At 38.1% G+C, this 17,404-nt stretch overlaps 1 protein-coding gene across 10 annotated transcripts in view; it reads right to left on the bottom strand.

The window, feature by feature from the left end:
• FHOD3 (formin homology 2 domain containing 3) overlaps window positions 1–17,404 on the bottom strand; it is a 414,767-nt gene that overhangs the window by 36,599 nt on the left and 360,764 nt on the right. For all 10 annotated transcript variants that reach the window (XM_074825180.1, XM_074825169.1, XM_074825159.1 and 7 more), the window contains 3 exons: window positions 14,548–14,730; window positions 9,435–9,554; window positions 8,799–8,960 (listed from right to left, as the gene is read on the bottom strand). In XM_074825180.1, coding sequence (XP_074681281.1) covers window positions 8,799–8,960; window positions 9,435–9,554; window positions 14,548–14,730 — 465 coding nt within the window. The remainder of the gene's footprint in view (window positions 1–8,798; window positions 8,961–9,434; window positions 9,555–14,547; window positions 14,731–17,404) is intronic.

Genomic DNA, 17,404 nt, shown 5'->3' on the forward strand with positions numbered 1-17,404 from the left:
AAGCACAGTCACCCTCATGGTATCTCCTCTCTCCTTAATTCACATAGCTTGACCTCATGTTTCCTCTGCCATCCCCTTTTTTCTTCAGTGCTGGTGTTCGGATAAGAAATTAGCCATAAACCTCTTAGCACAGTAAAGCCAAAGATCCACTGATCTTCTAACTGGACTCTCCTGCAACTGCAGACACTTGTACACAGGATCCAGGTGATGTTTTTTTCTTAGGCTAGTGGAATATAATATCCAGGTTGTATGCCAGCAATTAGTGTATCTTAAGTGTAGGTATCAACTCTCACATAGACTGGCTTTCCATGGCTATCTGAAATATCAGGACATATTTTTAACTGATAAAATACACCAAAATCCTATTGAAGTAATATGCTCTTATTCTGCAAACTCTTACATTTTCTAAGCCTTGTAATGTGTTGGAATATTAACCAAGACAGACAGCTACTAATTCCCTTAATTATTAGAATGAGATTCTACTGAAAAGCAGGATCCTAAGGAATTTGACATCCTCAGATCCTCTTCTGTCTTCACTGTGAAGCCAAACTCATCATGGACATAAAGAAGTTTTTATAGAATTCTGAGCAGCAGCAGTCCAGTGACCATGTGACCAACAGGCCCCTCCATTTTATGCACGTTTCTGCCGTAAAACAGCAGGTACTTGCATCAAATGGAAAATGTAAGTAAAATACAGATCTGTCTGAAAAGCAAAAATTTATCTTCACTTTAATTGACGTAACCAACCATGAAAGATGAGCACAGTGGTCCAGACCTAGGCATAATATTTTTGCACAAATGTTTAAAAGCAGTCACACTGTTCAGCAGTAATTACCTTTTGTTTTGGTAATTGTTGCTGTTATTGTTCTGTTTAGGATGTCTTCTAACACTGAAAGTGTTATATACAAATATAACAGTAACCATGATGACAAATGATCCCCCAACTATATGTTCCTATGATAAAGAGAACAAGAACTTATGTGGAGTAATAATGACAATTCCTCAATCTAATATGCATAAAGGAAACATGAAAAGGCATATATAATACCATACTACCTCTCTGCCACCCAGTCCACACAGTATTCCCAAGGGAGCACAGATTGCACCTTTTTATTTCTGTGTTTATTTCCAACATTTTACTAAAAGAATTAATGCTGCATAATGGTAGAAAGGCATGATTCCTTTTTTTTTTTTTTTTTTTTTTTCATTCTTTCTTTCTTGAAAGGAAGGATGCACCAATTATTGCCTGCAGCTGGAAGGTCATGCTGGGACTAAGGAATTCAGATGAATTGTGGCTCCTGGAGACCTCAGCATAGGAGGTGCTCAGACAAGAACTGCTGTGGCATTATTTTATAACTATGCCCCACTGAATAAAAGGAAGAAGAAATCTGAAATGGTCACTACAGCTTTCTCCCTGGATAGCAGTGTACAGATGTTGTGTCTGGCCCCAAGACTTGGAAGAAGGTGGAAACATATATTCTTCCTTCTCATTACATATATGTGTAAAAGACATGCAGCTTGCTGGTCCTGCTTACTCTTACTTTCTGCTACAACTTTAAAAATAAATCTCTTTTTTGCCTCAGGAAAAAGAATGAGTGGTCTTAGGTTGTTATGCAAAATAAAAATGTCTTTTCTTTCAGACACTATGTAATGTTTATTTTCATTTGTAAACCAATTTAGAAAAAGCAACTTTCTAAATGCTCCTGGGATATATTTGATATGTTCCTCCTTTCTCCTGCCAGGTTCCGCTCCATTCACAACCACATTAGCTGAAAAATATTCAGAACTATTTGTTGCTTATCTGTGAAATCTCTTGCTAGGCCCACTGTTCAGTCTTCTGAGAAGTGCCTTTGTAGACACCGTTGCATCAGAGTGGAGTAGCCAGAGACAGTCTATCCAAGTAGGATTTAATGACTAGTTTACATGCCACAAGCCCTGCAGGGTCAGCCTCATTCAGGAAACCATTGCCATAAGTTGCTAATGGTCAACTTTAAAAATCTATTTTTCAATTTAATGAGCCATCGTATTTTGCACAAAAGACACTCAGACCAAAACCAAAAACCTTCCAACCACATGCCAGCAATGCCAGCACTCATTTTAATCAATTTATATAATTATTTATTGTTTGCTATCATAGTAACAGATGATTGCCATAAAAACCAACACAACACTGTACTCGCTGGTTTTCACCTGACTTAAAAACCACCACCACCACTAAATGGCTCAGGGTTTACTTCCCTGCCCATTCAGGTTCCATGAACATTGGTCCATTAGAAGGCCGATTTTTTTCAAGTCCCACTCCATGCCATACATCCAATATCACCTGTTGCGGATATAAGTTTAAAACTGTATTAATTAATGAAATATTAGACCGTTCCCCACTCATTCAGGTAGGACATGTATCAGGGAGGCTTTCTGGTCTTTGGGTTGGGATGTTATTTCTCTATGTGCCCACAAATATCTCATGGCAACACAGGAACTGGACTCTTATTATTTGTTGGGAGAGAGAGGGAGGGCTGCTTTGAGGTGACACTGGGAATTAAATGCATTGGCTCAAACCTAAAGTGCCTTCCGCTATATATTCCCTAGGGCAGCATATACAATTCCAGGTATGCATTGCCATTCACAGCAAACAACTGTAGTTGCTGTGACATAACAGGTCATTTTTCTTCAGCATTCCCTCAGCTGGAATGTGCTTTACACAAACGTTTCCTCTTCCAGCTAAATCTCCTCTCAACTCTGGGCTAAGCTGCATTGCTACTGAGAGTAAAAAACTGTCCTAAAATCAAAGATGCTGCACCTGATTACACTTACGTTTCCTACCTCCTGTATTTACATTCAGCCCTTGAACACAGTCAAAAATGTCACTACTGGATTGAGGTAAAAAAACACAAAACAAATAAATGAAGGGAAACTGGTGAAGCTGAGGTTTCTGCTTAAAAAGCACTTCTTTTCAAAATCACTGTAAAATACTGAAAGTTTTGTTCTGAAGGCCAGTGAATAACTTGTTATGTAGCCTCAGTATCCTTGCATAAGTCTTCTATTGCTTGATACTATATTTATTGTTTATTGCTACAGCTTGTTTCTTTTAGTGTTGAACATATCAAATCCAGATATTTCTAAGGAAGACCTGGATCTCTGCATTTTTATCCTACCCGCAAGGTGCCTTAAATAGAAGATTGATGCTTTCACAATGACAAATGTTGCCTTAAATTCACAATAAAAATGACAACTATTTTATCGTACGTCATAAAAGATATGCATAATCACAGACAAAACCTTTCTCTCTTCAAAGTTCAAGATAGTTTCTGCAGCAGACCACAGCCTAGTCTGAACTGTTTATAATTTAGGGTGAGACCGTTCATTCTCACATTATTACAGGGATACGTTCTGGCAGGGAACATGAAATCTTCCTCTTTTCCTGAGCTGGTTCAGTGCCAAAGGAAATTCTGAGAACTGCTCCTTGCAAACACACTGTCATCTGAGTGCAGCGACCTTCTGTGGCGTATGTTCAAAACTCTGTCTCCTCCAGTATTTCCACACTGGCTTGCTTCACTGAATGTCACAAGAATTATCCCAAGACCGGTGTAGGCCAACTTGCACACTGTTGGTCACCCATTTTAAGTGGATACCAGCTCTCAAAAGCAAGTAAAATATAAAAGAGGTTCTGTCCAGACATTTCTAATTCTAGGGTGAGAGGTGGCATCCTGCCAAAATAATTTTAGAAATGAGAACACCTGAATCAATCCACTAATTAAAAATTAAAGGATGGAGGTGCTTACTGAGGTATGACCAGATGAGTCTACCCAATTAAGTACATACCTCCACTACATTTTTGTTCTTTAAACAACCTACAATAAACACACTAATATGGGATCTTTCTGCAGATGTCGTATGACAGTTCCCGCAATTTGGGATGCAGAAGAGCAATGCCACTAAGTGGTGATGTAGGTCCCTTCAGATGGTGTTACGGCACCTGCACCACTACTTGCAGTCATTTCACCGGAATGAAACACCACAGTGTTGTCAGGCACATGTGCTAAACTTCATTTGCTCTCTTTCAGACAAAACCTTGAAGCCTTATTTGCCACTGAAGCTCCTTCCCCCTGCCCCAGCCTGCCCTGAAATCTGCTGTATTTGCCTTATGCTGCTCTATCTTCACCTTTCCTCCCGTGCCAGGAATGGGGGCAGCAGCAGCAGTCCTTGCAACGGGCACCACAAGGAATGCTACAGCCTTAAGAAACCTTGCATTCACCAACCCCTTTTTATCATGGAAAATAATTTAAATTTGGCATTTCTTTTTGTCTGAAATAATGTGGGAAAACCATACATGAATGATAATTGTACAAAAATACTTCCTGTCAAGTGAGATAAGAGAAACCCCACTGCAGCAGCGCAAGAGGCAGCATGATCTTCCCCTACCTTTTTTTTCCTTTCTTTGCCTTCTTTCCAGTGTATCAAGCAGAAGCTGCAGCATGCCAGAATGGCATTTCTGATTCAGTCACCTCCTTTCTCCCCAGCCCTCCCTGTCAGGTCCTTTGGAGGGCAGCTGCAGGCTGCCTTCTCCTTAGCGGATGTCTTAGACTCGTCCTAAATCCTTTCCCATCAGCAATCCTTGCTCCCTCCCCTGCGCTGTTGACATGTTCTATTGCTTACTTTTAAAAGCAGCCTGCTCCTCCATTGCCTAGTATCTGCAAACTAATCCATGTTTCTTGCTGCAGGGGTTAAAAAACAGCCAGAAGTTTGGCATCTTGTAAGTAAATTAAAATTAGGGGGAGAAAAGGACAATTACTACTTTACTCTGTGGAGCTGGCCAGCTTTCAGATGCATGGGGAAAAATATTTATGGGGTTGAGAGAGAAGATGAACATTTCTAATTAAGAATACATTTTCTATTCATTAACAAAGAAGATACTAATGCTGATGTTTTCTTACCCTTCTTGCCATACTGGTAAGAAAACTTCTAGTAACAATACTGAGTTTAATTGCAGAAATCTGGGGGTCTGCTTCAGTATTAGGTACATCAGTTCTGGTACAACACCAGTGAAAAAACAACTTAAAATATGTTAAAAAAAAGAGGCAAAAATAAAAAAAGCAAGTGCTTTTAATCACAGGATACTAAACAATCAGTGTCCTACATGATCTTACATATTTTTATACAACTATGAATACTTTTATTTATCTAGAATTCTATTTTTTGGTCATTTTTTGGTTTGCCTTTTTTGCCATTTATGACTTCAGTCCTTCAACAAAAAGCCACAAGTTTTGCCATAACTATACCATTTTGTTTCTGGTCTTTCTAACTCCTTTCTGGTGAGGCAGCCTGTTTTCTTTATGGATTTTTTTCATGAACTAAGGCTCAGGAAATTCTCATATGATGTGCAACTCAGGGGAAGGGGCATCTCTGTTTATCTACAGGATGGAGATTGTTTAGCCTTTGTGGTTTCTGAAAGATGTTTGTAGACAAAATGGAGCTCAAAATACAGCCTAATCCACAGTGAAATATTAGTTCTCCTTTCCTGTCAGCTTTCCTAAACCAAGATTTCGCCTCGTCTGTGAACATTCCCTTGAAGAGGGCAGCTTGGATGGCTTCCATGTCCTAACTCTTTGATTTGTGGCAGCTAAGATCAAGTGGGAATAGAGCTTGTTACAGTAATCCATCAGTGGTATAACACATGCAGGAACATCCCAAGGAGGGAGACCTTGGGCGTCACGGGGAAGGTTAAGGCTATAATTTCTCTTAATGTGATTTTGTCTGGCCTTTTCAGAATTTCATCCGCTTTGGGCAGGGCAACTAGATCAGCAAACCACAGACTGAAAGACTATGTTCAATTTTGTATGCTCTTAGACCTAAAAATTTTTTGTAAATGACAGCATTAGGTTAAGCTTTCTTCCACTTTCTAAGACTGAAAAATAGAAGATTCACTTGAGAGTACACCATACATGGTGGTGTGGATTTTGGAAAACAAGGGCTCTTTCTTTTATGGTAATTTTGATTTTAGTGATTAACTTGGTTCCAATTAAAAAAAAAATGAAATAACTTCTAAACAAAGAGAAGAAGTAGGAAATGAGAAACCAATATACCTAAATATTAAGAGATGAAGAATCACGCAAAGAAAAAAAACATTAAAAAAAATTAAAACCTTCCAAATATGAGAAACCAACCCCAGTGAAGGCAATAAAACAGAGCCTAAACATAGGCTGTACAAGAGGAAAATTAGGAGAACGGAAATGGAATCCAAAGAGCAAATATCTAAGGATATAAAACAAACCCCACAAATTCCTTTATGGTATCCAAAAAAATGAAAATATGTAGGAGGTCCTGTATCTCTGGGTATGAAAGAAACTGAGGAAGACAAAAGTTAGGGAAGAGAAGCAAGATGACTTCTTTTCGTCCAACTTCACCACAGAAGATGTAGGGGAGAAATCTATTCTTGGTACCTGCTTTTATTTTTCTGTATTTTATTTTTTAATAGACGTGAATTAATAGCAAGCTTCGAATACTTGCTAGCAGAAACAAATGTGTTGGAGGAGGATGATATCTTACAAAGCAGTAAACAAGCAAAAGACAAGAATTCTGACAGCAATTAAAATAAAGAAATTGAGCTACTGGCTAAAATGAGCATGCTTCCACTACACTTAGTAACTTAAAGAATCAGAGGATAGCAAAAGTTTCACCTATCTTTACAAAAGCAGCAAGGTTGATTCAGGAGACTGTAGAGCTCCAAGTTTTATTACTATACCTGGTAACCTGGTTGAAAGGATGAATAACAGGAAATTAAATACATCAAAATAATCACTAGATTATGAATATGTTTATAAAACAGTGGACAGATAAGAGCAAGATAAAGAAAATTAGACTCTCAAAATCTTTACAAGAGCCTCATGGGAGGCCACCTGTGAAGTGTGAGGTTAAGAGAGCAAAGGAAAAGAAGGAACACATATTGATTCTCATCTGATGACAGGCTTAACAGCAGGTGTCTCATGGTTTGTACTTTGTATTTCGAAGTTATCTGGAAAGAGGAAAGCACACTGATAGGGTAAAATCTACAGATGGCAAGAAATTATTCAGATTAGTCCTGATCTAAGATTATAAGGGGTTTAAGAGATAAGCAGTAAATCTGCTCCAGCAGATCATGGCCATTACTGTAGATCTCAATGAAGTGCACACTGCAGGCAGTATCGGACTCCTCTGTGCATCAGGCTGATTTCTGAATTGCCCGATCAGCTCAGGAGGCTACCTGGATGTCTTTGTGAACTGCCCAAAGACAACTGGTGTCAAAAGGATAGCAACAGTCAAAAAACCACAAAGAAAACGTCAGGACATCTAACAAAAGATAGCACAAGCAGAATGGACAAACATAGTAGCATATAACATTTATAAGGAGAAGCTGGGATACTGTATTTGCTATTGTGTAACCCTTTCTAAAATGTAAGATGGAGAAAAAGTGGGGAAATGGTCTCAAAGAAAAGATGTAGAAGGATTATTTGAGACTTAGACAGGATCTGAGCAGCCTGGTTTAATTTGGTCTTGCACTGAAAAGGGTGTTAGACTAGATGACCTTCAGAGGTCCTTTCCAACCTAAGGTAGATAAAAAAAATTTTGACTGTTCAATATATTCAGACAGTAAATCCTGAAACTGGCAAATTCAACTGCAGACAAAATTAGATCATGAGTTCATTGTCACAAGAACTGTGCTAGGAGCCAAAATAAAATTTGATTTTTGCAGTTCTTTAAAATTTGCATTGTGTAGAGTCCCCTCCATTCCAGTATCCCTTCATATCCAAACAAGGTGGCTTTTGGAAAATAAATCATTCCTCCATTTGATGCATATAATGAGTATTATGGCTCATGAAATAAATTTTTTTTCTAGGAGACATCCCCCTCCTCCTTTGAAGTTTCTTGTGCTCTCCTCTCAAGCAGCTGGTATTGGCCACTATCAAAATCAAGACACTAGACTAGATGGATACTAGTATTATCTGCTGTAATTATTTCCATTTTCACATGAGACATGACTCCAAACCAGAATTTTCATGTTTGTTATCTCCTGATGATACTCTGTCATGTTTACTCCATTAATCAAGTAAGGTACTGTTTTTAAGGGTCATCGATGAAATCTCACATTCTGAAAGCTCCAAGAGTGAGGTTACAGTGTTTCTATCATTCCTGCTAGCAGCAGTAATAAATAATCTGTGTACCAAATTGAGCCATTGACCAGACCTATGCATTAGCCAAAGGATTACCACTTTTTAAAAAGAGGTGCTGCCACAAGTTTCCCTTATTTCTATTTATCTTCCCTAACTCCTGATCATCAAAATTATTGTCAGGAGGAGGACAGAAAAGGAGTTAAACAAAATATTTCAAGGACACTTTCATTCTGTAAACAATTTTATTACAAAAAAAGTTCATTCCTTCCATTGCCCTCAAAATACAACCAGGCATCTGCCTTAAAAAAGGGATTCCCACAAACCACAAAATAAATATATTTGAAGATACTGGTCAAATAAAGTTTTAACCTGCAAACAGTTCCTATTTATAATGTATATAACATTAAAATGGCTGTTATAACGTGGTTGCCTGTTAGCGCATCGATGATGAAACCACCTGACAGACAGAGATAAAGCTCAGAAGAGAGAGTACTGGCATCTCTGAAATTCAGTGGGAATGACACAATGAATCCACATTCATAAAAAGTGCTGTGACCAAGGAAGAATAGAATCAAAGAAAAAAAAAATCTGAAATATTTCACTTTAAAGAGGGTTTTAAAAAACTTATATATATTTATCCACAAGACATACCTTGGCTGACCTAGTGATGGCCCCTATCTCTGAATAAAGATCAGTGCTGTCTGGAAACTTTTCCACCACCATAGTGCAGACATGGTGCAGGAGGGACTGCTTGTGCACCGTGTCCTTGACTTCTGGAACCTTCTCGAGGTAGCTCAACTCAAAAGCTTTGACCTGTAAGGGGGAAAAAAGGGGAAGAAATTAAAAATAAAAATGTTTACTCCTTCCCATGCAGATTAGTAGACAAAAATGATTGCCAAGTAGGGACAGAGGGGAAAGAAGAATAAGAATCGTACAGGAGAAGCAGTTTATTGCTTTTATTTATTTTTAACATGGTGAAGGGTAGGCCTAAAATTAGTCCATCTGCAGTGAAATGACTCACAACACAGTTGTCACAATTTGAATGGGGACCACGAACACTAAACTCAAGGGAGTTACACCAGAAGAGTGCACAGCTCCATGTGTCCTTCAGGTTACGCTGAAAGAGGCAAAGAGCACCCTGACACACAATAAGAAGAAAAAGTAGGTTCTGTTTTCTAAATTACTTTTCTGGTACAAAATAAATACTAGGTTGCAACTGTCATAATGGTTTTGACTTGTTTTTTGAAGGAAAAAGCTGCAGGGGAAATGCTGGGACATCAAGCTTACATTGGTTCCATTCAGAAAGTTCCCAATGGCTAGCAGAGTAGAAAGGATAAATCCCAAAGTTTTATTGTGCTCCAGTTGGTCCATTCCTTCCTTCAGGTCAAGAAGTGGTTCTGCAACTTCCTGCCATAAGAATAGAAATAAGAAAGTGAAGGCTGCAGTTGGGTATAGCTGCTTTAAGTTTTTAATTCTATGGTTTAGATTAATTACTGCGAAAATTCCTGAACTGGCATCTTGCAGAGTGCAAACTAGCCATGTGTGCTGGCTTTCTTCCATGCTCCAGCTAATAAATCACATGCAAGGACAGCAAAAAAATATATAAAATACTTTCTTTATGTATGCAATTGCCTTCCTTGTCCTGGGGATTATTCTGTCATTCCAAACAGGAGAGAGAATCAGAGAAGGGGCTGCTGCATTTGAGTTAGATGCATGAACATCTCATTACTCCAACTCATAAAAAGCTATTTTTTTCTAATCTTTGAAAAATAAACAAAAAAAAGTTAGACCCTGGCTGACTTGACATTTGTAGCCTGACCCTAAAGCTTTCTTCAAATGATGGCCACCTCTGAGTTTTAGACATGGTTTTGTGCTTGTGTGACTTTAAAACTGACTCCCCCATCCCCTGTAAACATCAAGCTTTACAAGTGTTCTTGTTTTAATCTTTTAACTTCATGCATCTTCCATCCACACATGTTATCTGAGTATAGGTATGTAAACTGATAAGGCTTGAAAACATAAATTCTGTTCCATTACCTCGGGAAGTAAACTACACCAGAGAGTTCAAAGAAAGACAGCGAGGGTAATTGAGTTGACGGAGTTTATTTCAGTCTTTGTGCAAGGCTCAGGGCTATTTATTTTGCATGCACAGTAACAGTTCACATTGTTTCTATCTCCAAATGCCATCCTAAGCATCCATGAGCAGCATTCTTTTCCCAAATTATTACACAATTTATGAGCCAAGAAACCAAAATGAAGCTGTTATTTTAGACCAAGAGGCAAAATATCTGAGAACTTTACTTTCTTGGAGAAATGCAATGGGTCATGCAAGAATTGTAGTGATATTTTACCGTAAGTAAGAGCACAAAGATGAAGAAGACATACATTTCTAGTCACTACAGAACAATTAATCTGGCAGATATGGCAAACTCAAGACAGATTAAGAGATGGCATAGTGAGTAAAGTAATTTATACATCAGAGGAGAGGTGCTAAATAATCCAAGACTTTATCAAGTTAAACTAAAATCAATGAACTGCTGTACAGAATTCTTAAAGTCAGGGTTGATTTAGTTTGTTTAGTTGCATTGTGGGCATAAATCAAACTGCTCTGCATCTGATGTAAACACCGGCTTTTGAACTATTTTACTTGTATCAATTTGCAAGCTGTCAAAAACTAATTCCTAAAAGGTTAATTTAAAGCATTCTGGAGATGAATAAAAAGGTAGCATAAAAGGCTTCCAAAGCAGGCCATACTGTAGTCCTTCGTTTAACTATTTACATGCAAGTTATCCAAGCTTAGACTTTCTTGCCATGTAGTATACATTTATAATTACTCTGTATTTTTTATTGTATTGTAGCATGAAAAAAATGATAAAGTGTGCTAGATACCATAAAATCAGATGAAATACCATTCTTGCTTCCTATAAAACTCACCTTCTACCTAAATATCCTTACATATCACATATCCTTATTTACCGTGTTTTTATTTTTCACCTAAAAACTATGCTTGAATGAAATTTGTGGATTGGTTCAGAATTTCTGGCTGTGAGACATTTGGTAATGCTTGATAAATGTTTGATGCACATGCACAAATGAACTCAACTATATGTGTGCAATGAATCCAATGGTACTGGGACAGGGAGGACGTAGCTGATATGGCATATGCATTATTACCAACCTGTTATACTGATGATAAGTTTAGCTAACTGCACCTATAAAAGTTCATGTGCATGCTTTTCTGGGAGGGCTAAAAACTTGGTTGGGATGGGAACTCTGAGATGACCAAAATGTAATTTGCCATATTTGTGTTTAACCAAGACTGCCCTGCATAAAGTATCATACTCTTTTAAAACAACAGAAAGTATTAGGATCATACTGTAAAACTTAAAAAGCTCTGACAGTTTTTAAATTACCAGACAGTTTAAGCATCACTCAAAACTACAATCTTTTTAAACACTTATTTCTCTTAGCACACTGTCTCCAGGGAGACTAGAGTCAGGAGTAATATTTCTGCTCAGAAGAGAAACTGAATCAAGCCTTTTTCTTTACTAGTTCTACTTTTTTCATTTCTACACCTGCTTATATTCATTTATGATCCTTTAAAGTTGTCAGCAATAAGGATATATTTGCCCACAGTGACCCTAAGAAAAAAAAAATCTGATTTAGGACAACTAAAGATTCTATTTCTCTTTCTAAGACCTTTAAACTCCCTTTGAGATAACGAAATATGACAGCATCTGCATCATAAATAGTTCAGTACAAAGAACTAGTGGCAACACAGTGCAGTTTTTCAGAGCAATCAGAAGTCTGAAAATGAAGATTTAAAGTCGAAACTCTACCTGTTGTCTATGCTTTTAAAATATGATACCAAAAGAAAGGTGAGAAAAATTATTGTGCCACTGATGACCTTCAGTAGGCATACAGTACCTTAGATACATGTTAACATTTCAAAACAGTATACACATTATCAAACAGATCATTTGGAAAGGGTTTTCCTTTTTTTATTTTCTGTAAAGAGCAAAGAATAAGTGTTCATTCATCCAGTTCAGCCCCTTACAGTCTGAGGCTTCTCCCTACAAATGTACCCAGACTTGCTTTAGCTAATTAAATTCAATCCAAGAAAGATGACCTCCTTCATTATGCCTGGAAAGCTTTTCCATAAACATGAACAATATCTCACTTAACCCTTTTCTTGAGCAATTTCATGTTTTTCTTTCAGGTTCTCAGAGATGAAGCTAAGACCTACTTAGGCAAAACTCTGTTCTCAGATGATTAGCAAACAAGTCTCATGAACGAGAACCCCAGCGCTACATCAACAACTCAGGTATTTCACACACTGTTGGTATCATGAACCATACAAAAATTCCAGCCCCATGGAAATAATAGTAAGGTCCATTAATTTCTTACATAAAATACATGTGCGACTTGATAACTGAGTGCAATCTGAACTGTTATGAATTTTCCTAATTTTAAAATAGATTTTTAAAAAATCAAGCAAATGCTGGACAAAAATATGACAAAAACTGTGGAGCTAAGTGATTTGGCACCTAGGTTTCATGAAGGGTTTGCCCATTTGCAGATGGATCTTCTGCAAAAACAGAGTTTCAAGAACAGAAGAATATTAGCAGCCATGGGACTCTTTATCATTATAATAATTAATGCAAACTACTTTATTTTTTAATTGAATATGCTCATGGTATCTTATTTCAGTCTAAATAACTCTTACGTTTATTGGTTACGTGGAACTTAAAACTCTGACTTTAGCCTTTTGTTACTGGAGAGACCCAACTGCTCTCTCTTGTATCTCTGATGTCTGATCCCATATCTTCCTCTTCACCACAGGACCCAAGCTGCCATATCTATGCTTGTCTGCTAGGCTTCTTATCACATGCTCCTCTTATTTTATCAGAGTTATCATATGTTATTTCCTGTACCATTTTATGGTACTGTACTTAGGCCTATCTACCTTTCAACAGGGATAAAAATATTTGTACTATCTTCACTCCAGCTATCGCTTCTTTGAGTAATTTAGGTATTTGAGACATTTTATACTAGCACCCATTCTGCATGGATTTTAGCTGGCAGTTCATTAACTTTGTGGCATAAACATTACAGGATAAGCAACAGGAAAGCTATGAGAATTTCTTTAGCTTTTAGCCTTCTGACTGAGAGGAAGCTAGAAATTCTAGGTATACATATAGATTAAGAGCTACAGCTAACTCAGTTTACATGAAAGGAAAAATTTAGCCTTGTGGTAACTTCAAAGCAGAATAAATAGCTGTACCAGAGGAAAAAAAAAAACAACTGGAAAAAGGGTATTCAGGCCAGATATAAGTATTTTATGTTTTACAAGTCAGAAATGTAAATGTCTAAGAATAAAATGTCACAATTAAAAAATCCTGAATATTAGTGTTCTAAAACCTAAGCAATTTAAGCAGAGGTTGAGTAATCTTGACAGTATCATCTGCAAATCAATCCACTGTTTTATAACTTGTTAAATAACCATGGCTAGGTAAACATAAAGCATTTTCAGAAGCATGTCCCGCTTCTCACAATCCATATCATACAAAGATATACTGATTTTTTAATATGCACATAAGTGCACAGATACACATACAAAATTAATATATACAGGAGAGAGCTGCTGGATGAGCAACGCACGGGGTATGCACCAGAAGTACAGCCAGAAGAAGGTTCCTGTGCTGAGATTCCTGAAAGAGCTTGTGAAAGTCAGCAAGTAGCTGAAATTGCCTACACAGTTTCATTCTGCTTCACCTTTGTATCAAAATTATATGCTGCCATTTTGAAATTTTTGTCTGTGATTCATCATTCATGGCAGACAACCCAATTATACTGTTCTGTGAAGAAATGCCATCCACGAAGAAGGTGGCAACAACCGTCTGTGACTGAATGGAACAGAATATCCCTGAAGGGTGTCTTATCTTTTGTTTATAACTTTGAAAGAGAGTTATAAACAGAGAAAACTTTAATGGATGGTGTTTTCCTTAGTTCAAATGAATGTAAGATCAATACTCTCATTTTACAATGTAAGGCTGAATACTGTAGTCCTCATCAATCTTTATCCAAAGAAAAATTCTTACTGCTCTGAAGTAAGAATTTCCTGAATACCATCTGGAGAAGGTGTGGTAAGGATTTAGCCCTCTTCTTTGTTTCAATATCATTACTGACTAATTAAAGGAAGGAAGACATAATCTCTAATTTTCTTTTATAGAAGGAACAAATTATGAAAGATTTTTGCTGTTTCCTGGTTGGCCACCAAAACAAAAGCAATCCACTTACCATTTCCTCAAAATATACGCTCATATAATAACAAGGTCAGGGAAGAATTAAGCAAAACCTCAGAAGAGTCTCCACCCCTGCCTCCCTGCTTTCCCCTCACCTTTTCCACTATCTCGTAGTCCATCTTGAAAGCCCAGAGCTGGAGCCTGGCGGAAAGCTCGCTGATGGAGGAGAGCGTGAGAAGAAACTGCTCAGCGCTGCCCAGAGGGACATCAGGGTTTGCCAGCTGTGCCTCCTGGATCTTTTGCTTCTCCTCCTCGGTCGGGATCATAGTCAGGATTTTCTGTGAAGGGAGACAAAAGGCAGGTGTCAGCAGCAGGGCCGAGAGACGTGCAAGGGCTGGACGCTGGGTGACTTCACAGCAGCAACAGTAGAAGTCTTCAAGTCTTCTAAGGCACCAAGGCTGGTGAATTAGAACAGCACTGTGGTAATCAAGAACTAACCCACTGCACAAGAAAGCAAAACAAGGCCTGCTACCTCAATCATCGGCAGTTAGTTGAAAAACACATCTGTATCAAAATGCTTTTTAAAAAATTTGTACTCAGTAGATATGGTTAATCACGGGATGAAACACTGAAAGAGACACAGGGGGACTGGTTAGGACTGCTGTCCTCAGCTTTCATATGTGTAAGTCAAAACTGGCCACATTTCTGCAAATTACATACAGAAGTGAGGGTAGGAGGAGTGCAGTTTTGTGGCCTGTGATTTACAGCAGGTCAAACTATATATTAAGGTCCCTTTTAGCCTCATTATCTATGAATCTTCCAGCACACTTGTAGGTATACAGAAAGAACTTGAGGGCTCCTGTCCCTTGCTGTTCTCATCATTTATTAGTTTTTGTCCAGTCTGTTTTGTTTGTTATGAAACATGACAACTATTGCAGCTTAATATGTCACTCCCAAAAATTTCACCCAAAGTGAGGACAACTTACCCAGGAACACGCATTGAATTTAATGTTGAATTATGCATTGATTAACATATGGCCTTTTTATCTTTTGATCTGAAATATCTAAAATATTGATGAAAAAGGATTTCAGTATTTTCAGCTTCTGCTGTCAGTATGGCTCAAAACATTTAAATTTTCCCTTTAATTCTTGGATTTTACATGCTTGTTTACATGTGGCAGCTTTCCTTCTCAAAGTACTGCTCTCTAAGGTATTGCTTCTTGATTAGTTTTTAACATAATAAATGCATTTTAAAATCAAAAAGAAAAGCAAAACAACATAAAGGTATCAGATAAGTTGAGGTCTTTACCCTGCTGATCAATGCCCCATTAAAACAAAGCAGTAGATTTTCAACACAACTTATGTTTATTCATCTGAGGAATGACATATTTTTGCTGTAGTCTTCTATGATAGCAGCTGTTTTGGAGGGGAGGAGAGAATAATAAAAATACAGCCAAAGAGCTATCAGACCTGCCAATCCAAACCACAGTCTTGTTCCAGCGCTGGACATAGCCAATTCATCAAAGTAGCACAACTGCCCCCTTCCAGTACCGATAATTCATCTGGCTCCTTGTACAGGACTGGAGCTAAGCATGGAGAGAAAGGGACTTTTCCTGGTCAATCAGGCAAAGAACAAGAGTTAAGCAAGCAAATAATGTTCAATTTGTTGAACTGGGACTTATATAATTTCAGCCACAGAATTTGTATTGCTGTCCATCTTCTTATACTGACTTCCATAAACATAAATAAAGAAGCATTTTTTTCTGTTAATGCTGGCTCTGCCTTTCAGTTAACCAAAAAAAAAGCCTCCTTGCTTGGACACTGCAAGCTTCTACCTTAATAAATTAATATCCTAAGGAAAAAAGAAGAAAAGGAAAATCCCTCAATGCACTCTGATGCTTTTTCTTCCCCTGTCAACGACTGTTTGGAAAATATTCTGATGTACACCTGTTCTGATTGATTGCATTTGATAGTATTGATTTTAAGATGTTCTATCCATCCATCCACACACTCTGAAATCTGTAACTTAGGTCACACCTAACATCAAACCAGATTTATAAGTAGCTGCTTCAGGGCATTTCTCAGCGCTTAACTTATACTTATCTAAAAAACTTCATAAAAAAGAGAGATTGAGTCTGAAACTCATGAGAAGAGGTATTTCACAGTATCCTTTGAAGAAGTCAGGCCTCCTTGTGCCTGCCCCTCTCTTCAACAAGAAGGCAACACCCCCTCAGCTGAGCCAGGGCAGCTTCCAAGTAGGATCATATGAACACCCATACATGGGAAGTTTAGCAGTAACCATGTGATGGATGTAAAAACACTTCTGATGCATTTTTGAAGGCTAACACTTCAGCAGTATTCTCAATTGCCTCCTACAAATAACTAGGACTTTTGGCAGTTACCCAGGGATCCCACAAGTATTTTGTGGTGGTGCAAGGCCTTCACTCTAGAGATTTTGCACTGCTTTCGGGCATTTTAAAGAGAGCAATGAAACAGTAAGCTTTATTTCTAAAGGGACCCTACTCCTCCTCGAGCTTTATGTAAACACCACAAGACAGATGGAGCTGACAAAAAGCATTCGAGTCCAAAGTACTGCAAGGCTGCTATGCTGCATATTGTAGTATGTGAAACAGAGAGTGTCAAGTGAAAGAGCCTGTACTTGTGGTGTCAGCTGCTGAGGATCACCCCTGGTGCTGAAAGCCCTGCCTTGATGGGATCAGAGCTGCTGGCAGGTCTCACACCATCCGGGGTGCAGCTGCCCCCATAACAACGACCTACTCACTGGCACTTCTAATCTGCTCGGGAAAATCATTCTGATCCTGCTGGTCCTCACCCTTGGTGTGCCCCTGAGCAAGTGGTAAAATGCTCCTATTCTTCGTTTCTCTAGGACTCTATGACTAATTTGAGCCATTTGTTCAGCACTGGAAAATGATGAGTGCACCATCTGCCAGTTTATTATTATTTTCATTTTTATTATTTTTTTAAACATCATCGACAGTAAAGTAGCATAAA

The sequence above is a fragment of the Strix aluco genome, chromosome 1, assembly GCF_031877795.1.
Source record: "Strix aluco isolate bStrAlu1 chromosome 1, bStrAlu1.hap1, whole genome shotgun sequence".
Classification (NCBI taxonomy): Eukaryota; Metazoa; Chordata; class Aves; order Strigiformes; family Strigidae; genus Strix; species Strix aluco.